Source organism: Apodemus sylvaticus, chromosome 8 (assembly GCF_947179515.1).
Source record: "Apodemus sylvaticus chromosome 8, mApoSyl1.1, whole genome shotgun sequence".
Classification (NCBI taxonomy): Eukaryota; Metazoa; Chordata; class Mammalia; order Rodentia; family Muridae; genus Apodemus; species Apodemus sylvaticus.
The window spans coordinates 21,961,731-21,985,330 of NC_067479.1; the positions used below are offsets into that span (position 1 = coordinate 21,961,731).

At 41.5% G+C, this 23,600-nt stretch overlaps 1 protein-coding gene across 2 annotated transcripts in view; it reads left to right on the plus strand.

The window, feature by feature from the left end:
• The first annotated feature begins 8,553 nt into the window (after window positions 1–8,553).
• Window positions 8,554–23,600, plus strand: part of Ednrb (endothelin receptor type B) — a 28,532-nt gene continuing 13,485 nt past the window's right edge. Inside the window, exons 1-2 of one of the 2 annotated variants that reach the window (XM_052190742.1) lie at window positions 8,554–8,853; window positions 9,468–10,000. In XM_052190742.1, the coding sequence (XP_052046702.1) occupies window positions 9,518–10,000 (483 nt within the window). In that variant the 5' untranslated portion in view covers window positions 8,554–8,853; window positions 9,468–9,517. Of the gene's footprint in view, window positions 8,854–9,251; window positions 10,001–23,600 lie in introns of those variants that run through there. The other variant, XM_052190741.1, reaches the window with a different exon arrangement.

The window sequence follows — 23,600 nt, forward strand, 5'->3', positions numbered from 1 at the left end:
ACTTCCCATCTAACTGCAACATCACATCAAGCCCTCTGCCAGCAGCATCATGAATTCAAGAAATTCGTACATCCCACTCTGGAAGCAACTTATCAACTCTCCAATAAAGGATGCTACACATCTGAAGAGTTCTGCTTCCTGGACTCAGACAGGCATCTCCCGCTCATCAGCCTCAGCATACCACCTCCTGACAGGACCCTTCATGTTTACTTGCCTCTGCCTGCTGATTGGAAACCAATCATGATCTTTCATCCTACCTAGGGGGCCTACAAATGTCACCTTCCATGGGTACCGCCCCTTGGCTCTTACTGTAGACTTATTGATTTGCCTTCATCTCATTTCATTATTTGTACCATGGAGATGTACTCAAACCATACTATTATCCTCAACATCGCACCTAGAACAATCTCTGTGTATGTAGGACTACATACACAAGTCTATGGACTTGCTTACTTCACAGAAAATAGGAGACATATAAAGATTATTGCTCTCCCGCTCATGTCTGCTCAGAGGAATGTGAATAAAAGTTGTGAGCCTCCCTATAGATGTGGTCAGAACCTGGTATCTGGTGGTGAAGACAAGCAACGCTTCAACAATCACCTTGGGAGCTCAAGCCCATTGTCTTAGTTTCACCTCCTGTTGCTGTAATAAGGCACCCAACCAAAGCATCTAAAGAAGGGGTTTATCTCATGGCACAGTCCATAACTGTTGGGAAGTTAAGGTAACAGAAGCTTCCAGCAGCTGGACCCATGACATCTGCCACCAGAGGAGAGCTATGAATTCATGTGTGTTAGTGCTCAGCTTATCTTCTCCATTATATACAGTGCAGGATATTCTTCAGAGAAATGATCCCACATGCCAACAGGATAGATCTCCCTACATCAATGAACACAATCAAGATTATCCCCAACAGGCCGCTTAATCCAAAATTCTCTCACTGATACTGCCTTCCTAGAGGACCCTAAATTCTGTCTAGTTAACAGCTACATTAAGCATCTAATAAATCTACTATACTCACTCATCAAGAAGTCTGTAGTTCAGAAGGCATTTGACTTCATCCTTAGAAAGATGCAGAGCAAGCACCACTTAACTAAGAAACTCCAGGATTCTTGTCTGTCTCCCGGGGTACATAGGTTTGTTATTTAACATAGTTAACTTAAGTTACCTGGTATTGATTATCAACTGATTCTAGCCCTCAGTCTCCTTCCTGCCTGTATGGTACTTGTTACCACCCCTTCTGGCATCTCCTCTACAACACAAATCTCTTCACTTGAACAGCCTCTGCTAGAGTCTGTCTCCATAGTAGAATCTCTTTGTCTTGGCCTTTTCCCAAACTGGCAATTCTCTTCACCTACCCAGTAGAAAATGCTTACACCTAAGGGGGCAGAAGTGAGTCAGTCCATTTGCTTAAAGATGTGAAATTGCAGTCAGAGGAAGCCAAAAGAAGGCTGTTCTTCATCCTATTCCCAGGGCAAGCACACTTCATGCTGTGCTGCAGTGTCCCTTCATCAGAACCACCAGCTTCTTCCATTCTTCATCTATGTGAGCTCTAAAGGACACAGAATAGTGAAATTCACATCATAATTTATTTATTTGAAGTCAGGACTCTCCATTTTATGCAAGGAGTGAAAGAAGGGCAATAAATCCATTACCTCAATCCCAAAAAAGTTTAGAGAGACTTATAATCTGGACTATTCCCATCTCTCTAGTCTTGCTCTTATAGACTACTTATTCTAGAAGACAGCTTGGTTTACACATGAACAATGTATCTTTTTGCTGTGGCAAATCACTTGACAAAAGCAACTTTAAAGACGGGTTTGTCTTGGCTTACTGTTTTGAGGGGACACAGTCAGTCGCATCAGGATGAAGTCGTAAATGCAGGAAGTGTAAGGACACAGTATCTACAATACAGTAGGAGAGAAAAAGCAAAGCCTATGCTCAGCTCACTTTCTCTTGTCCTTCTTTTATATTCAATACTTTTAACTTGCAGAATTGCACCACCTTCATGGAGGGTCCGACTTCCATTCTAATTAAACCTCTCTGAAAACTCGAAAAACTCATTCAAGATATGTCCCCTAAGTGATTCTAAACCCAGTTACTTGAAAATGGAGATTAACTGTCACACAATTTAACTGAAAAAATTAATTATGCCATTATTTTTCCTCATTGATACATAGCATTATAAACAGTACCATGTTACATAAGGACTTTTTCAAATATAGAATAGGCTGTGGATATTCAAAAATTTTGCCAGCCTCTGGATTCCTTGTTGCTGTATCCTACCTGCCTCTCTACAGGCTGTTTGGTACCTACCACCTCAGAACGCTTCTCTTATGCCAGCCTTGTAGGTCTTGGATGTCCTTGTAGGAAGTGAGTGTCCTATTTTCCCATGAGATCATGTGAGTAGCTTCATTTGGATAACCCGATTGCTCATGAAGTCTCTTCAGACTCACTTTCTTCATGGGCAGTGTTAGTTCTTTTTCCTTCAGGCCCCAAAGAGAAAAAAAAGTTATTTCCTGTGTACACAAATCAAAGAGACCAAAACCAGTCTAATGACTGGCACAACTTTGAAGGCCCCAGTGGTTCCCTCACCCAACAGTGTGCCGTCCCTCTGAGCTCTTTGTTTTAGAGGACGGTACACCTCAAAGTTCACGGATTTTAGAGTTAATAGAACTTTCAGGAAAATCACTGTTTCCCTTTAAGTCTGGTTGCATGAAGTTCTGAGCCCTTACAGCTGAGCTCCAAGGCACATCTAGAAACCTTTGAGGTGAGGATGTTTGAAACAGAAGCTCATATTTAGCATGAGCTGGCCTCATTCCTCCTGAGTCAACCCTGAGCACAAGCCTACATCACCACTTCTGGCTGCCACAGATTTTTCATGGCAAAGGTTTCCACAGAAATGAGATTGAAATGTCTAGCTGCTTAAATGTCCTTGGACTGAGTAATGCAAGCCTTCTGAGGAAATTCTTCTTGGTGTCCCCTAGGATACTCTATTCTATACTACAAAGACCTGTTGCTTTCTTTAAATGACAGACTTTATTCACCGCTGCTTTCTTAGGCCAAGTTTCACTATTTCTTCTTTCTAACCTCTGAATGTTATACACCTCTTTAGCCACTCCTGATATCAGAAGAATGGAATGGGGAAAATGGAGAGAACAACAACAACAACAAAAAACCAATTACAAAACCTGGTTGCAAATTACACACTACTCGAAATGTCTTTCATTTGGTGCTTTACATGTGATTGAATTGTTCTGACCTCAAATTACAATAATGTTTTCTCTATGACTAAGTGATATAAAGTTTCATAGATGTCCTATGCTCTGGCAAACACAGAAAAAGCAGGTGCGTTCACAATGGAATTCTGAATATATTGTTAATATGATTAATATGTCAAAGAAATCTATGTACAGTTTTAAGTCTATAAACCAAGTCATACATACTTTTAGTAAAATTTGTGTTAAGACATGATAAAGAAAGAAACACAAAACTGTTTAAATACTAGAACAAATCATTATGTTCTAATGAATTTACATTAGACCCTAAAATAGCTGAATTACAACTCTTTCCAAAAAATTTACAAAGGAAGTATGGCTTTTTCAATTTTTTTCTTTTCTTTTTTGAGACAGGGTTTCTCTGTGTAGCCCTGGCTGTCCTGGAACTCTGTAGACCAGGCTGGCTTCTAACTCAGGAATCTGCCTGCCTCTGCCTCCCAAGTGCTGGGATTAAAGGCGTGTGCCACCACTGCTACATGGCGGCTTTTCCAATTTTACTATTTCCTGTAAGCAAAGACTGTGGTTGCCGCCTGCAATCATCAAGCCTACCAAAGCTTCATTTTATTGGAGGCATAAACTATAACTAGGAACCATTAATCATTGATAAAATTTCAAATCTTAGATTCTGTCTCTTATGAGCATACCTTTAATTACAAACCATGTGCCAACTTCAGAATCTGATCATCTGTATAAAATCAATGAAACAGAAACAATACCATATGGATGTTTTCTGCAAAAATAGTACCAAAATCCAAGGAATCAAATTTTGCTATTTTGCAAGAATACATGCAGTTTGACAAAGGGACAGTAGAATATATATCTGTAATTACAGCACTCAGGAGAAGGATTGGCCTCTAGTACATACATCTACAATCCCAGCATTCAAGAAGATGGTTGATACCAGGCCCGTATACACAAAGAGTTCCAGGCCAGTTGGGCCATATACCAGTCCTCCGAAATGGATTGTTAGGTATACATTGGGGGAAAGGTATACTCTTTTCTCAAATATCTTTAAATTCCCTGCAAGGGGGCTCCATGAATAAAGAACTTACCAGGTAACCTATGATGACCACAATATGTCCTCTAACCTCCACAGATGCATTGCGGCATATGTGCCAACACACATGCATACACAGTGCATATATGAACACATAATAAAATAAAATCTTCAAATTGTGTACCTAAGTCTTCTCTATCTGTTTACAAATCGTTCTGTAACAATTAGACTAGCACAGCAAAAAGAAAGAAAGAAAAGAAAGAAGGAAGGAAAGAAGGAAGAAAGGAAGGAAGGAAGGAGGGAGGGAAGGAAGGAAGGAAGGAAGAAAGGAAGGAAGGAAGGAAGGAAGGAAAGGTTGGTGTGTGCTGTTGGTTCATATGGTCATTTTAAGCCTTTTTTATGCTCTTACTTCACCTTCCATTTGATCACAGGCTCTGGTCCTCAGGGACTGTGTGGAGAAGCAATTGAAGTAATGCTATCTGGTCTTTTCACACACCTTGTCCCTCAGCACTAGGGTTCAAAATAGGTTTCAAAGGGCCCATCCATATCAAGAGGAATGTATGAAAGTCTTAGCTTTTTTGTGGCTAAAAGGCTTTTTCTTTTCTTCTCTCACCAGGGGAAAATGTTTGCCTTGAGCAAGCTCCCCATGGCAAACTTCTTTGAAGAACAAATTCTGAAGTACACTCAGCCTTGTCTCCAGTTCCTTCTAGCTAAAGCATTTACAGAAGGTGTTGGGACATCACCCACCCCTGCCTACGTTGTCTTAGCTTATGCGACACATAGACAGATTCCCCAGAAGACTTTGTAAGCGTCTTCTTGAAAGTGACTCTATAAAAAGATTCCACATGGAAGTTCTCTCCCAGGATAAATCTCTCATAAACACAAAATTGGCTCAAAGTCTTCATAAGTTATTCTTAAACACTGGTACATTTCATTCAATATGCAAATGAAATATTCACACAACTAGTAAATTGATCCATAAGTTAATAAGGGATTTTTTTTTATAATAATGTAAAAAAATCTGTGCCTAGAGCAGTACAGCTTCATACACCAGTAAGACAGCGAGAAAGATTCCGGGTGGGACAAGGGGAAGAAGGAGTGCACTTAGCTGAGATTTATTCCTTCCACATAGATTCCAACATTCAGGTCACTTTCCTTTACCATAATGTTCTTTTAATTTGTAGTTTTCAATAAATGCTACTCTCTCTTCTGTTTAACGATAATTCGATAATTCCCAGATTATTGAAGCACAGACCCAGATAAAGCTTCAGCCACGGACACTAAACTTTCCCTTTGCACATTTTGTGTTTATGAAAGATTTATCCTGGGAGAGAACTTCCATGTGGAATCTTTTTCCTGAGTCACTTTCAAGAAGGCACTTACAAAGTCTTCTGGGGAATCAGTCTATGTGTCACTTAGGCTAAGATAACTTCCCAGAAAGGCAGTGGTGGGAAACCCAGATTTATCTTCTTGTGACTAGGTGATGGTCATTTGTGAAGATCAAAGATTTAGTCTTTACCTTTTACAGTTATCCTTACACAATAAGGTTAAATATTTAAGGATAAATTTCAATGAACTGATACCAATCATGTTAGTTAGTTTTTATTCCAGTTGTAAAAAACACCATGGCTAAGAGTGACTTATGGAAGGAAGAGTTGATTTTTGCCTATGGTTCCAAAGGAAAAATCCAAAATGGAGGGAAAGGAGTGCCTACACCTAGGCAAGCTTGCTGGAACCTAAAGCTGAGAGATCACATATTCAATCAAAAACACAAAGCAGGGAGAGCAAACTGGAATCAGAGCAAGGCTATAAAAGATCAAAGCCCTTCCCTTAATGACATACTTCCTCCAGCAAATTAAAGTTCCCAAAACCTCCCCACAGTGCCACCAACCAGTGACCCAGTGTGCAAATACAAGAGCCTGTGTGGACATTACTCATTCAAATCACCACACCTGTGTGTAAAATGCTCTTCTACCAAAACGATATTAAAAAATATCTATCTAATGTGTATATAATTAAGTTAATCAAAATAGTTAAGAAACTCAGTTTGCATAGTGGGGGAGCATGGACTCAAAAGCCTGGCCTAAATCTGATCTAAACCTAATAATGTGACCCAAAGTGAAGTTTTGAGACTCACATTCACTACGTGAAGAATGATGTCAATACCACTATAAACGAGTGAATGAGCTCCTGTGAAGAGAGTGCCTAACTGGGTGAAAGTTTCTACAGCCAATAGGTAGTTCAGATGCCCATTATATTGGAATTCAGAGTACAACTGAGAAAAGTTACAGTGAGCTTACAATTGTTTGGCTTTGTTCTTGACCACTATGATGGAACTGATAAATTAAAATTGAGTAGGTTTAAATCAGTTTAGTCATCAGCCTATAAAAAAAAATATTTTTTGAGCTCAACTTGGGGCAGGTAGTATACTGGTGTAGAGGGAATGCAACGTTCAGTCACTGGCCTGGTACAGAGGGAATACAGCATTAATTCAGACACTGTCCTGATATAGTTACTTCACATGAACCGGTCAGTGACCCACACTAACCTCTCTATGGTTATTCTACATTCACTTTTGGTTTGCGGTGACAAAACACCCTGACCATAAGTAGCTTGGGGAAGGAAAGGGTTATTTGACTTTCCATCCAGGCTGTAGGCCATCGCTGAGGGCAAGTCAAGGCAGGACCTCAGGCAGCTAACCACATGGCATTCACAACTCAAAAGCAGAGAGATGTTAATCCCCAGGCACAGGGTACCTGCTGCTCATGCTTGACCAGCTTACAGTTCAGAGTTCAGCCCAAAAAAACAGGTGTCCCCCCATTCTCAGTGGGTTTTCCCACCTTAAATAAACATTAAGATGATCCCCCCACAAACAAGTTCACAGACCAGCTTCACCTAGACAACGTCTCAGGCAGGGTCTTATCCAGGGTCTGCTCCCAAAGTAATTTTAGGTGGTGACAAATTGATATTCAAAGCATCCAGGACAATAGTCAAGTACGAAATTAGCATTAGTAATCTACAAAGTGCTCTAAAAACAGGGATGAGAAGCGGCTCAGAGGGAACTAGCAGGGACATTGCCTTTGCATGAAGGACACACTAACAGGGATGCTGAGAAAGAGAGGTAGAGGAGATGGCCAGGAAGCCCTGTGAGTGAAAGGGATGAAGACAGAGTGTGTCAGGGCAACAGGTTCAAAACTGCCCTTGGTGGAGCCAGCACCTTCTTACTGACGTGCACAGAGAATCCGGTATTGTGTAACACTGTATGGTTGGCACACAAGTCCACGTGAAGCAGTTCAATGTTGACCTCGTCTTCACTGAGGCAGGAGGATAACAATTGTCTTCAAAACAGCCAGATTTGGAAGCAGCCCTCACGCCCAGGCCATAAGGTCGTATCCCTTCAACTTCACTTTTACCCGTGCCTTAACTAGAGTCCACATTTAAAGTTCACCTTTTAGAATACACATGCGTGTTCTGCTTTCAACTTCACGGGAAACATTTGATAGGAGCCAAGCATCTAAGATGCGACTCCTTGATGTACAATGAACTAGCTGGGAGACAAAACCAGGTCGCTAGGATGTTTTCTTCTGCCGGCAAGCAGGATCTTGCTGGCAGCAGAATAATGCACCCCACCGCCCTGCATAAAGGAAGCGCCCTAGCATTCCCTTCTCTATGGTAAGGACGGAAGTGGAGAGTGATAGGGAGAGAGCATTTCATTGCTCTGTCTGGTAAAATCAGCATCGGGTTGAATTTGCCAGTAGGCTTTCCAGTCCATTATTTTCCTGTCTTGTGTCTCAGGTTCCTTTTAGGCACAGTAGAAAGATCCCTAGTGATATCACCTCAGTATATAAGTAGAGAGATCTACAGGGCACATGGTGATGGAGGTCTTTCGGTTCTTTGTGTGGGCAATCCCTCTGCCTAAGGAGAAAGCCTCCCTCCCTGCGTGTTGATTTGCAACTAAAGGGCAAAACAAAACAAACAAAAACAAGCAAACAAAACAAAAACAAACAAACAAAAAAACGAAAGACAACTCCTCCCAACCAACCAGATTTAAGGGATCACTACAGGATGGACATTTGTGTGAACAGTCAGAGTATTCAAAGTCCAGGATTTTATAGAGCCTTCTCATGGCCTCCAGCTCCCAGGTTGTCATGGGATGTGTTAGGTTCTTCGTTGAGTTGAGAAATAAACAGCTTGGTGTGAGACACAACTCTGAACTAGGACTGCCCCTCCCAGCGGTCAGCTGGGGCTGACACTGTCCAGGCATTGCCCAAGGGAAAAGGTTGTAGCAAGGTCGCTCAGAAAACGAGTCTGGCGGTGATTGATGCTGGGTAGGAACCGAATGAATAAAAGTTCTTGTCTGGGGACAGCAAAGACCCCGAGCGAGCTGCAGAGGATCCGCTGTCTGGCATTCTCTCAGCCTTTTGTCAGAGCCAGAGCTGCATTCAGTGAGAGGCCTGCTTCGGAGCAGCTGGGCTCCTGCTGCGAGCCGCAAGCCCCCTAAGGCTTTTGACGACAAGGGAAGGGAAGGGAAGGAGGTCCCCTGCTAGTGGCTCTGCTCCTGGTGTTTCCAATCCCTGCGAGGTAACTAACCTTTCTGGTTTAGCTTTGAGTTAATCTTTGTGGCTGAACCTTGCTCTGGGGCTTCCGCTTTGCTTAGTAGTTTGGGTGGGTTTTTTTTTTTTTTTAATTAGTAAAACTTACACACAACAGCGATTTAAACCGAGATTGGATTGTAAAGCGAGTCTTTGAAGTCACTGGGAAAGCGAGGAGGTTGGTGCTGATCTGTTATTCTCTCGGTTCTTGGCTGAGTGCATTGACGCATGCCCTTGGCCGCTAGGTGCCTTCATTCCGGGTCCCCAAGCTTAGCTAAAATTGGGCTTGCTTCTTCCCGACAACCACGAGTGTTCTTTCCCTGGGACACCCACCCTCCCCAGTCTGGAACACCCCTGCCTGAACGCTCCTCCCCACTGTGACTGGTCTACCGCAGGGCTAGGGATTAAAACGCGGCGAGCAGGGTCCGGAAGGAGACTGAATGCAGACCAGCGGGTGGCGTGCGCCCAAGTTCCTCATTGGCGCGCAAACTTAACTTACAGTTGCTGCTTACAGAGGCAACTCCGCTAGTCTGAGTGTTTTCAGAGGCGTGGCTGGGGTAGCTGACTAAAGTGCCCTGTCTTCATTCCCCTGTTGATCTCCAGACTGAAAACTGCGGAGCGACTACCGGACTCTCACAGGAGCAAGCTGTAACATGCATTCGCCCGCAAGCCCGTGTGGACGCGCCTTGGTGGCGCTGCTGCTGACCTGTGGCTTGTTGGGGGTATGGGGACAGAAAAGAGGATTCCCACCTGCCCAAGCCACACCGTCTCTTCTCGGGACTAAAGAGGTAATGACGCCACCCACTAAGACCTCCTGGACTAAAAGTTCCAACTCCAGCCTGATGCGTTCCTCCGCACCTGCGGAGGTGACCAAAGGAGGGAGGGTGGCTGTAGTCCCTCCAAGATCTTTTCCTCCCCCGTGCCAACGAAGTATTGAGATCAGCAAGACTTTTAAATACATCAACACGATTGTGTCATGCCTCGTGTTCGTGCTGGGCATCATCGGGAACTCCACACTGCTAAGAATCATCTACAAGAACAAGTGCATGCGAAATGGTCCCAATATCTTGATCGCCAGTCTGGCTCTGGGAGACCTGCTCCACATCATCATAGACATTCCCATTAACACCTACAAGGTAATGTACCTGATAATGATCTGACGGTCTGGAACCCCCCCCGGGGGGGGGCCGTAAGTGGAGTGGTAAAGGGGCAATCTTTAAAGTTTTTTTTTTGGGGGGGGGCGGGCTGGGGAGGCACTGACTCAAGGAGACCTCTCCTTTCCCAATAGTGTTGATTAAACTTGAACAAGATTTTCCTGTGAGTTTTCTTAGCCTCTGACAAGAATAGCTTCCTAAGTGGTGACACTGTTACTATTGGAGATCTGTTAGGAAAGAAGAATTCGGTTTCCCCAAGCCAGGGTCACTGGATCATAAGCTCTGGTGAAGATGACAGCAATGATAGCATTTTAAAAATTCTTTCTCTGTGTCTATGACAGCATGTAACAGTTGGGAATCCCAAGCCTGGGAAATCAGTCTTTCTAGGCACACCCTCTTAAAAGTGTGGTCCCCAAACTGGGATTATAAATGTCAGTTTGGGAGTTTGTTAGGAATGCAAATCTGCCCCAAACAGATTTTGCATCTTAGGTGTACAAATGATTCATGGGCAAGGGAATTGGAAAGCATGGTTTTCAGGACCCAGAAAGTCTTTCAGTAAGATTTTAGGGAATGATTGCCTTGGGCTAAAGGGGCCTAGAATGGTAAGTAAATGTAATTCCTTGCTGTAAGTGGCCTTAGATACTCTATACGGAATTAATGTCTGGGTCCAAGTGTTGGGTTAGAGGACTTACTTCCTCTATCCGTTGTAGCTACCCACAAGTGGGAATTTATTGCCATTTTACACATGGCCTATAGGATGTTCAAGGGCCCTCCATGAGTTAGAGGTGGAGAATGGGCTCCAGTACATCAGATTCCCAGATGTAAGCTTTGTGACATTGTCTCTAATATTTCATGGCAATGCATAAGACATGGTCAAGACAGTGGAGAACTCTGTAATAAAGTCTGTAAAATTGTTAGTAGTTAACATTATGATGATTTGCACGGTTATCAGAAGAAATAGGCTCAGAGAAGAAATGGGCTCAGAGAACAAGGCAGGACATGCACATTCCTACTGTTGACTCCAGGTGGTTTTAGAAGTCAGTACCATATCCTGGCACCTCTGGGTCTCATTCTCTTCCATTTCCCAATAAATATTTCTAGTGCCCACCAATGGGGAGTTTGTGATGTTAATAAAAACAGACCGAATAAAAGGGTCAAAAATGTCTAGGGTTGTGCGAGTATGTAGCACTGCTTCTCATCGTCATCAATAGAACGTCACATATGAACACAATCCAGGTGTAAAGGACTGAGAACGTGCTTTGTGCACCTGCCAAAGACCCAGCCAAGCCTCTGGGCAAGAAGCTGAGAGAGTGTTGGGATGGGGAATGTCGGTGGAGAGTGCGCTATAACCTTAATGGCATGAGTGGTTACCGTAAGGCAGCCCTTGAGATTGCTCTGCATTGGTCCCTGCGAATCCTGACCCCAGAAGCCACATTTTAAGGGAATTCCAGACATTTCAGAGACTTAGAGATGGGACATAGATTAGGATCCAGACCCCAGAGAGAAACACTACCAGAAATACAAAGGAGAAATGCTAAAAATCTGGGACAGCGATTGCCTTTGATGGCCTCTGAGAATTTGCCTGGAGACATATAGGCTGAGAAGTTCTTTGCCTGTGGTCACCACTCTGGGAGGATCAGAAGTGACCCACTTTCACAGAGTAGCAAGGTAGATCTTTCTTCCCATGGTGACCGACGGAAGCATTCCAGTTCAGTTCTTCCAAATTAAACAGGGAAGCTTTACAGTAGAAAGTGGGAGAAAAATTAAAACAACCGAATGAAGAGTGCTCCCCCAACGAGAAGATTATAATCTCCCTTTGCTAGGTATGCACAGAGAGTCCGTGGAATTCTGTTTGGGGCGGGCTTCATTGACCTACACATTGAACCAAGTTAGAAACTCCGTAAGTCAGCCAGCCACCGAGTGAAGGGCGAGGTTTAGCCCCCTTTCTTCCCTTAGGTTCCCACTAGAATCGATATAAATGGACTCTTCCGGGACCACAGTACTTTCTGCCTGGTCAAATGACTATTTTAATAAACCGGAGAATATCTGACTGAGCAGTACAGGTTTTCTTTCAAGTGCCTCTATTATTTCCCCAGGAAGTTACATCCTTTACCTCAAAGCTCTTCAATGTACTAAAGCTTACTCCTAGGACAAACTGATGAGTCACCACTAAAACTTAGTCATCTAAGTCTGTCTGAAAGAAATTCAAGTCATCACAGCCATGAGTATCAGCATGAACTCCTTCAAACCCTACAGTGTTACCTTGAGTTCGGTTTGAGGCTGTGACAGTGACCTCTGTTTACAAGGCATTATGAACTCATTTTATTTCATTAAATTGCTCGGATAACGTTTTACAGAATGTATAGCTCTCTACCCCTATTGAAGTCATGGAGAAGTGAAGAGGCTATTTGCCCAACATCACACACAGCATTGGAAAGTGATTCCTCTTGACTTGAACCCAGTTCATCCGGTCCTAGAACCCATAGCCATCCCTATCACACTACATCAGGAATGCTTAGGCACAGCGTGGCCTTCTCCAGCCTGAGCTCCATCAGGAGCTCGTGAACCTGTGACTCACGGTCACATTAAGTAAAGACATGGGATGAACCTTTTCAGAATTCATCTGAAATGTCAGATTTGCAGCCTGGAAGTCCTTCTTAGATAGTCTAGATTATACAATATAGTAGATGCTATTCCGGAGACTATTTACCAAAACACCTAAGACTAGTTAAAAGTCATTTTATCCCCCCTAAATAACTGTAGCTGTGTATAACTTTTGCAAATATTTTTTTCGAGTTTTAGAGCATTGGGCATTATAATTGCAAAAGAATAATTTTAGTGAGTTATGAGCGCTGTTGTAAATGTCTAACTTTTTGACAGCCCGTTACACCCCCCTGGAATCAGACTCCATCTATTGCCATGCCCTAGAAGCTCAGACGTGTCCTTTTGAATCTACTCCATTCATCTGAAGGTCAATTATATAGAATTCAGTAATGCTGACAAATCCCAGAATATCCCAGCTCCTGTCAATCCTTAAAAGTTGCTCTAAAATACAGGCGGCATTATCTGCAAGGAGCTGATTACCTTATGAAATCTGCCCACCCTGCTTTGCCCCGCCCCACCCGCGCTGCCCCGCCCTGCCCGGCCATGCTTCATCTCAGGATCTGGATATCTAGAAACTGGAGCCCTTCTGTGGTGTCCTCCATCAAGAGGATCCTGTATTGAAGGCGAGGGAAGAGTCTCAGGACACCAAGCAAGTTTCAGATACTAAACACTTCAAACGCACATGAAAATTACGTGTGAAACAATAAGCCCTTTGAACCTTTCACATTGGGATGCACAGGCTATGCTTACATTGAAGAACAAAAAACAGCTGAAAACAGGGAAAATCCAATCATCTACAGTGTATATTTTTAAAATGACACACAGATACAATACCAAATGTTACATGAATTCCTAGATAAGTAAGCGGACAGATAACATCTGGTCCTGGTCTTAGTGCACAGTAAGCAACTAATAAAAGCTATCAGGATGTTTGCATTTCTATGTTAAAATGGAAGGGAAGTTGATGTTTGGAGTGTTCTTTTTTTTTTTCAGCTTTAGTCATTACAAACATGACTACAAGCATCATAATGCATACACACAAGTTTGCACACATGTGTATGTCTACCTCCTAAAGGATAAATCTCTAAAGCTTCTGTTGCTAAAGAGTATATGTACTTGCAGTTTATATAAATAATGTCACATTATATTATTACAGTGCCCTTGGTTCTGATCACTACTTCAACATATCTCCGGGCACATAACATGTCTTAAACACATCTGTGATATGTTTTTGAGTCACCATGCCCATGATGACATGCTGTATGTGTACAGTGAACTAAAACCTGCTATTCAAATCCCCAATGTAAGGCTTAATCTCTCCCTATTCACAAGCCACTTATTATATACTTCCTACTTAAACAATGATGGAGGCATCCACTTTGATGCAAATAAAAACCTACTGAGTCTGACTACTGAGCTGCAGTAGCCAAGACATCAAAACTATGTAGAAAAGTTGAGAGTCCATCTGGATCCTAAAGTGCTTTAGTAACACTGGTTGTCTGCATCATGGCTTTGACTTGGTTCAGCTTAGCAGTGATATTTTTAAAAGATTGAAGACTGGCTGGGGATAAATTGAGAAAGTAATGAGCTTTTGAATTAATTGTTTGACTTAAAACTACAAATCTTTTTTGTGTTGTACTTATAAGAATAACTGAGTATAATTCCCAAATATTAGCTTCCCTTTTATTTGTAACCAAGTTGAACTTTATAAAACCAGGTTGTAAACTGGGAGGTAGATTGGGTTTCTACATTAACTACTGTGATAAGGATCTAAATGTAGTCCATGCGCACCGTAGTCAAGAACGGAAACTTTACCGAGGAAAACACTGGGGTGCTGTTATGTAGTCTTGCTGTTAAGACTTTGTGTGCCACCACAGAGAGAGAACTATAGATGCATAACCCTGATAGGCAACATTCTTGATCCTTACCATTTAACCTGTTAAGTTGGAACACACTTAGCATTAAAATGCTGGCATCTCAAAATGTAGGGGTGCTTCAACTGAGCCCAAAACTTAGTTTTGAAAGAGATGACCTTGGCAGACATTTCTGTTTGCGACATTATCAATTATCACTATGGACGAGTTCTCTTTTCTCACTACCGTACATAGATCCCTTGTGGTTCTCAAGAGCTTTGAGTAAAATTAACTAATTAGAAAAGTAAATATTGAGGGACCAGCATCAGAGTTACCTCCAAGTGAAGCTTGAGTGTACACACACACACACACACACACACACACACAGTAATATGAGAGCGGTCAGCATCACCACTGGCAGGGGGGTATCATCCTGTAAATTTAGTGACCATGCTCTCATTACCAGCCTAGTAACTGAGATATGTCAGTTATCTCTTAATTGTGATTAAAGACACTGCAATGGCAGAAAGACGTTGGGCCAAAAAAAATGAAACCAAGATTATTTTTGATATTCATTTATTTAAAAGAAAAAGAAAAGAAGTGCTAAAAAAAAAAAAAAAACCCAAAGTGCCAAAAATAAAAAGTACATGAAAATGATTGTCTTTGAAAAGGAGCAAGTGGAGAGGCTGTGGTCTCTGGGTGACTTGGAGTCTATTAACAAACAGCTTGGTGTCTGTACCGCACAGCAGTTGCAGCAGCCAGTGGCAGCTGAGTGAATGGCTCTACAATGGGATGTCCTGCACTGGACATCATCAGACCAAGCGCCATTTCCCTTTACAGATGTCTAGGTAGAACAAGTAGGAAAGACTGACCCTCCTGTTTGAGGGCCTTGGCCAAACCAAATAACAGATCAATAGCAGATTCAAGTAAGCCAGAAACTAGAGACATAGTGTCCCCACTGTATCAAATGTTGGATGCAAATGTCTGTGACAAAATGCTTAGCAAATACTGGGCTCTGCACAGTGAAAGATTATGTTTGCCTTTGATCTGACATTTGAACACTCCATGAATCAAAGCCTCTACAAATGTTAAGTAAAGTTTCTTGGGATGTTGTACGGCTTGCCTCTCAAGGGCTTCACTTGTTTTCTTTCCTTGTTCACTTAAAGTGAGTTGTTCAAAATTGAAAATATTTTCATAGTTGCACAAAATGGTAGCCCGACAAGCTCCCGTGTCAGGGCCTGGAAACCCTGTTCGTCATTTCACAAGGAAAGCCATATAAGGCCATCCCTGTGTGGCTAATAGGCTGTAGTTGATTATTTTTAGAGAAACATGTCAAATGCTAATAAATGATTAAGTGATTTAGAGTGTGTTGACAGAGAAAGCCCAAGCTGAAATAAGATTGTAGCTGTAATTTATGATGTGAGGCAGTCCCCTCCAGAACTTTCAAAGTCTTTGAGAGGTTGGTTATATTTGGAGATACATGCCACTGTGGTGTCTGAGTTCACTTTGGCCAAAACATGTCTGATATCAGCCTTCTGTGTCCTCGTGGCTTATAGTAAGTGGTCATTCTTTCCCTGTAGACTCTCCGAGGAACATGCAGGAGAACAGAATTAATAATTAATTAATTAATTTTTAAAAATCATCAAAACATGGTGGAGGGTGTGGGAAGGTGAATGAAAAGCAGGGAGAGAGATGAGGTTGATAACCATCGTCCTTGAGTCAAAAATGTATCAGCCAAGTTGACAAGCATTTTCCAAGCCATCCTCCCTTTTCGGGGGCTCCCCCTCCCTTCCCTGCTTGGTTTCATTGTGGAATCCAGAAAGAATACAAACTAACCTCAGAATGGTTACACTGTACACAGCCTCTCCAAAAGGGCTTTAGGTGCTGTAGAATCCAGACATCTGCCAGTAGGTTACTACTCTCCCATGACAGAGTACACAAATAGTACAGGCCCAACTATGGCATGACATGACTTAATGAACTTGCTTGAGTTCATTCCACCTGTGGTTTATTCTGAGACCTGCAGCTATAAGGACTTCTTAGTTGAGGGAGTTCTTCTTAGGAGATCCACCTGAGAAAAAGGAACCTAGCAGTTCTGTTATTTCCCTGAGCTGGATTTCTAAACGATATATAATGTGTCACGAAATCTTTGAAGTATGAATTGTGGATATGTTTTTAAGTTCAGATAATAGGACAGTAACCATCTTTATTTTTCCTTTTGTCATGCTTGGTTTCAAGCCCGGTGCCTTGCATATGCTGGGCAACTCACTTCTTTCTTGCCTGCTTCAGACTTAGAAATACTTCACTTTGATAATAACAGGGGAATATATTTTTAATGTAAACTTGAATTTCTCCTGAAACATTTCAGTATTTTCAGATCTATGAATTTCCTAGACATTTGTCATAAGTGCTTTATTTAATTTGCCACCACAAAGTCAGAGTTTTATTCAGTCATAGAACTCTTCCACGGCCGTGTAAATGGATGAAACAGGTTCCCAGGGCCTCTGCTTCACACAAGTGTCGCTGTGGTGTTGGGATCTACGTAAGTGCTGTCCCAAGGCACTAGTTGTTATCATTTCTAGCCACATATTTTGAGCACACACATAGCATAATGTTTAAGTGACTATTGCACTTGATTGATGATAAAAACTTGTAATTTATGTTTCTCCCTGAGGACATAGATACAGTGTTTTAAACTAGGATACTAAGGACTTACCAGAAGCATAACATAAGTTCTCTCAATGTATAAAGAAAAGCAATTCAGACACAGAAGTTCCTGAGTGAGACTATCCTATCTTATTAAAACGGTAGTTTCAAACTCCCCCACCAAAGTAAAACTTATCTGCTACAGGAAACTGAGATTTTTTTTTTTTTTACAAAGACTATTTCCTTTCCTAATGTTTGGAAATGTAGCAACCCATTATCCCCTTCTTTGGATGTTTACACAGTAAAAGCTCTTCTCTGATGCCAGCCATGTCACAGACATGTCCCCAGCTCACAGGGCGGAGCAACTTGCAGGTTCCTCTCACTGCCTTGCCGACCACCAATCTTAGTCACCCTCTTCCCACCTGTGTGTACCGTCATCTAAGGTCTCATGACACAGGGAGAGGCAGCAGGATCTGCTTTATGTCAGTCATTTCCTTGACAGGTCTGTGGCAGATAGGCAACTGTGGGAGAGGGATTACCTTTCACCTCTTCCTGTCAGCTGGGAAAGTCAGAACTCAGCTCACCACTGAGCCTTCATTCCCAGAGGTCCTGGCTTTATGTCAAGAGAATTAGATCATCTGGGCTAGAAGAAACAAAAGGCAAATCTTCTATTCTCCCTGTTCTCTAAAGAATATATTTAGAGTAATATATAAAGAATATATTTAGGCTTTGAGCATTATGAAAAGGTTTGGCATCAGTTTTGGACTTAGGGTCCAGTGCAGTCACTTGTTGAAACATTTTTATCCAGCGAGCATTTAATGAATGACCACTGTGTGCCAGGCAGAGTTCTGGGTGTTCTAAATGGGTTAAAGAAGTCTATGGGGATTTTCGCTCAAAGCTCAGCAGACACTCCTAATTTTAGAAATGTACAAAGAAATGGTGTGTGGAGTTAATGGGGCGAGTGAACATTTCCTTCTGCAAGATGATTAGCTTTGGCATTTCCTGATGTTATGGACTGGAGTCTTGTTGGTAAGAGCTGGGTATTAGCAGGTGCTTTCCCCATTTAATTACTCAAGAATGTAATTTTTAATTAAAAAGAACAGTGAAAAAATAAAGCTTGTTGGAGGATTTTGTATTTATTTAATAACCTTAAAGAAAGAGCATTTGTTCTCTGAGATGCCATTTATACTTTTAGAAACATTTTTACAGTGATGCAATACAAAGAGAATTTTATAATATGAGATTTAAAATAACTTATTTAAATTCTCATGCCCTTTTCTTTTTAAACGGATAAAGGATTATAAATTAGAAGACATGAGAGTGGCTGTTCTTGAATAGGATTCTTATAATTGGCCCGGTGGTGTCTTTTTCCAATTTACTGTTTATTTGTTTGCTTTTATCACTCAGAGGAAGTGTGCTGTGGGATCAGTATAAGCAAGCCTTAGGGGAAACAGGCCAGAACAAACATTGTGTGCCACTTTGTCAAATAAACACCGCTGTGCAGTGCTGGTAGGACCCATCACCAACAACTCTTGAGTTACAAGAGGCAAAATGAAGTAGAAGGCAGTGCCAGTTCCAGGGGTCCCATGAACAGTGCCAGTTCATGGGCCTGTCATGATGAAAGTTAGATAGTATGTATCCAAGCTTAACTTTTAAAAGCATCTGGAAGTGTAATTTCTGTAGAAAGGACACACTGACCTTTTCCTTGGTGCTGGGGTTTGAGCCCAGGACCTCACACCATGCTAGACCTACATTCCGCCCTACTGAAGAAGAACTCCTTAACGTAGTTGAGGAGGCAAAGCTCAAAGATGAAAACAAAAATAGGAAATAAAAAAAGTGTCTTGTGGCTGCATTTAAAGTAGTATTGCTTCCTGACTCACTAAAAGCTTATTGGTTTCCAGTGCCTGGTGAAAGAGTGAATTTTCCACGTCTTTAAAAATACCTAATACCCACTCAAGAGATTTTACAAACGCTGTCTTGGTTGAGAATAGGTGTCTTACAAGCTTCACAGGTCTTCTTGCATAACAACTCAAACATTAGAGAGTGGATGTTTCCGGCAAGCACTGAGGACTGACTTTCCCAAAGTTGATCACTAGAGACCATGTGGGTGGCAGTACTGAGCATCAGTACTGGGTGTGGATTCTGCCAGAGAGAAACAGACTTTGTCGGGTCTCTGCAAAACCTTCTGACTTTACCCTTTTAATTAGATAGCTTAAAGGCGGTGTCTAAATAGTAAAGATGGATCAAGCATGCCATTAGAAAGTCATTTTGGTGCTTTTCGAGGAAGAGCACTAGAAACCATTTGAGGTTCTCTTCCTTCTTACGGGAAGGTGGGAGCAGCATCCGGCACTCTCTCCCATCTCTGACCTCGCATAGCATCAACTGCCAGCTTGGAACTGAAAGCGTGAGATCCCAAAGCCCAGCGAAGAAGAAGCTCTCTTCTTTGCAGCCCTTTCCCCTTCACAAGTGTAGATTGGAGAGTAGAGCTCACTCAGTCATGAGCAGGCTCCTTACTATCTCTCTGTTGAATTTGAACAGCTTTGTTACAGTTTGAAGTTTATGTTTGCCGTCTTCTGTGATAACACAGGTCAGAGGTTTGGCTGCAGGCCTCCCAGTGGTATGAAGAGCCAACCCAATGCCTGGACCCAGCCAAAAATAATATCAACTTCAAAACAGAGCCTAGATACAGGACAGAGATCATTTTCATTGGTGGCATGCTTCCCATTTGGTGGCCTGAACAGTCACATATCTTGATTCTTGTTATGGCTGCAACTACCTGCAAGGTGGCTGTATTAATGTACTTGGAAACAGTTTGAAAAAGAATGAAATGTTTTTAAAACATCCAAATGTTCTAATACTAAATGAATAAAATAGTTTGAGATTTAAGTAAAGTTTCTTCAAAAAAGAGTCATTAAAATAAAAAATTGAGTGGATAGAAAAGTGATAGAGAATAGATGAAGGGGATAGATAGATGATAGGTAGGTAGGTAGATAGATAGATAGATAGATAGATAGGAAATGAATCGAGAGATCACAGCTGATAGATAGATAGATAGATAGATAGATAGATAGATAGATAGATAGATAGATGATAGATAGATAGATAGATAGATAGATAGATAGATAGGTAGATAGATAGATGATAGATAGGAAATGAATAGAGAGATCATAGATGATAAACAGACAGATGATAGATAGATAGATAGATAGATGAATAGATAGATAGATAGATAGATAGATGATAAATGGACAAATAGATGATAGATAGGTGATAGAAAAATAGATGATAGACACAGATGATAGACAGACATAGATAAGAGATGAATAGAGATTGTAGGTGATAGATGATAGATAGATAGATAGATAGATAGATAGATAGATAGATAGATGATAGGAAATGAATAGAGAGATCATAGATGATAAACAGACAGATGATAGATAGATAGATAGATAGATAGATAGATAGATAGATAGATAGATAGATAGATGATAGGTGGGAGACAGGACTTATCATCTACTTAAGATGATACACGTGAAGCTGAGAAGTCCCACTATCTGCCATCTACAAGCTGGAACATAGTGATATGTCTCTGCCTGAGCCCAACAGCCTGTCAGCTAGGGAGTCACTGGTTTAATTCCTATTTTAAATGTCACTGAAAATGAGAGAAATCCAAGTTCAAGCAAGCCGTCTGGGAGGAAAAAGAGACGGAAGTCTCCCTTCTTCTACTTTTAAAAATCTACTCAGACTCTTAATAAATTGGATGATTCCTACCCACATTTCAGACAAAAATCTACTAAATCCAAAGATCGAAGTATTAATTTGGGGAGTAGGCTACACCACAGTGGTAGATGCTTATCTCATGTGATACAGGCACTGGGTTAAATCCCTAATACCAAGCATACCATTTCACTCAAAAAGTAGGTTGTGTTTGTGAGCCCCACAATGCCTGCCAGTCAAATAGGCATTTAAGGTTAACCATCGCATAGGATGCAGTCTCCTGCTGAAGAAAGATATTTCTCTTATCTCACACACAGCCATGGGATTCAAAATGGTTTTGTTTACCACTAAGCTCTTTCTGTAAGCAGCTTTTGAAAACAGTTTGGCAAAAATCATCGTGGTTACAAGCATAGACTCTAGAGCTATGCAGCTGGATGCAGATGTGCATCTGTTACTTAGGTATCAACTGAACCAGACACAGTTAAGATGAAGAGGAATAAATCATCCTACTGGTTCATGGCTTAGACGACAGTGAGTTGTCATTTCGGTCTGGGGTGGGGTTTCAGATGCAGCTCAGCGGGAAGATTCCGATGCAGGGTCTCTTACCAGCGTCCACTAAAAAGACTGGAAGGCCCTGCACTTCTTGAAACCTTGACCTTCTTCTTGATCCTTGACCAAAGCTGAAGTGTTTGCTGGCTCATATATTGCACCTTGGTTTTAGGGGACCTCAAATCTGTGCCATGTTTGCCTCTTAGAGAAATGTCTAAATGTTCTTACAAAACAGCAGGTCAAGTGATCCCAGAGAGCATGACAAGATTGTCACATATCTTTTATCAACTCTTCAGAAACATACATGTATGGTTATTTTGCCTCATTTTGTGCATTAAAAAGAGTTTATTAAGTCTAACCTCAAACAAAGGAAGGGAAATTAAGCTTGATTTTTGGAAGGGTGATGTACTGTGTGGGGATGTAGAAAACAGTCTTTTTCTTCAAGAGCAGATAGCAGTTCTCTTGGAACTACTTGAGTTCGTAGCTGAATCAGAACTGAGGTGCCCAGAGTTTCTCAGCTGCATAGCTTCACCATTCTCAAGATAAGTTCCACAAATGACCCAACTCTTCACATCTTGTAACAAAAACTCATCAGCAACCCCTACTAACTGGTTTTACTTTTTAGTGTGTGTGTGTGTGTGTGTGTGTGTGTGTGTGTGTGTGTGTGTGTGTGTAACATATGCATATGGGTATCAGATCATGAAAACAGTTGAACAGTTTTGGAGAGATAGACCAGTCCTTAGTTTGTCGAACTCTACTCTAGAGTTCCACTAAAGCCTCTACAAACAAGCATCACACAGCTGGAATACACAGAATGTCCCAAAAGATTATTTTAATTGAGCTCTGGGCTATAGGATTGATATTATTTAGGATTTATAGATTAAATCAAATTGGGGAATCTATAGCCACTGTGTTTTGAGCATTTGATTGATATTTTATTTGTTGGATTTGTTAGTTACCAAGATAAGCATCGAGTTACTGAACTATGCTTTAAAATAATATTAATTAAATTTGTTCTTTGGCAGTTTCATACATGTCCAAAGGTATAAACACACATAATTAAAGGCAGTTTTGTGTTCTATTTAGTTAAACATCATGTCATAGGGCTTTGACTGGGCTTATAGCACTAGATTGGACTCCACTGTTGAGTGGACCTTAAATCTGATCAAAGAGTGGTTGGTTATCACCCTAACAATCATACAACATTGCACATGTGGATACGCCTTGCTTGGCAGTTTGGTGACTAGTTCACAGAGGTCACAGTTAGATAAGACTAGTATTGTGATTTTGTGATTTCAAGCCCCCCCCCCAAGCCTTCACGTGTACCTTGAAAGTTAGTCTGTAGGGAGGCAGATTGCAGCTCAATTCCTCTATATTTTGCAATCATGGTAATGGGTGTCTTCATTTGAACTGACCTTTAAACATTTAAAATAAAGGGGACTGTCAACCCTGAATATATCAAATACTGAGTCCTCTATAGGTCAAACAAGAGGAACGAAGCAGTTACTTTTCTTACCAAGGTAATCTTGAAAGACGGGGCCATGCAATACTGATTTTGCTGCATATAAAATTTAGTCAAACTTTTACTGGGAAAAGGAAATCTAATCAGTCTTTTGATTATAGAACAGGATTTAGTCTTTAGCAGAACTAAAGCTTCTCCATGGAGGAGTTTTTTTCCTTTTATTTGAAGAAAAATAAAAGATATCCCAGGGTCTAAAACTAGAGAGTCAGCAGTTCAGAGCACACACTGCTCTTCTGGAGGGAGACCTAGCGTTCTATTGCAGTCCTCCATCAGTCAGCTCACAATCCTGACAACTCCACTCTGAAAGTCTCTAATGCCTTTCTCAGGCCTCTGCAGGCACATAGAGTACATATCAGGCACACACAAGCTTACACATAAGATAAACAACTAAATCTTTTAAAAAGTACAGGCAGGTCATACAGGGCCTCTTGGGCAGTTGTCTTTACTTGATATGTTGCTTTGGACAGCCCTTTTATTCTCTTATGTCCTCCAGAAAAGTTAGGAACCATGAAAACTTAGTAACAGGTAAAATCAAGAAGCTAGTACAGCCATGAGCCAAGAGAGATTCTGGGTGACATATCCTTCAGAGAGGAAAATGCCATGTTTAGGGTAGGTTTGGGGAAACTCTGATCAGAGAGTTGACAGTGCAAATGACTTCAAGGGTGGGAAAGAAATGGCATAAGCAGAAATT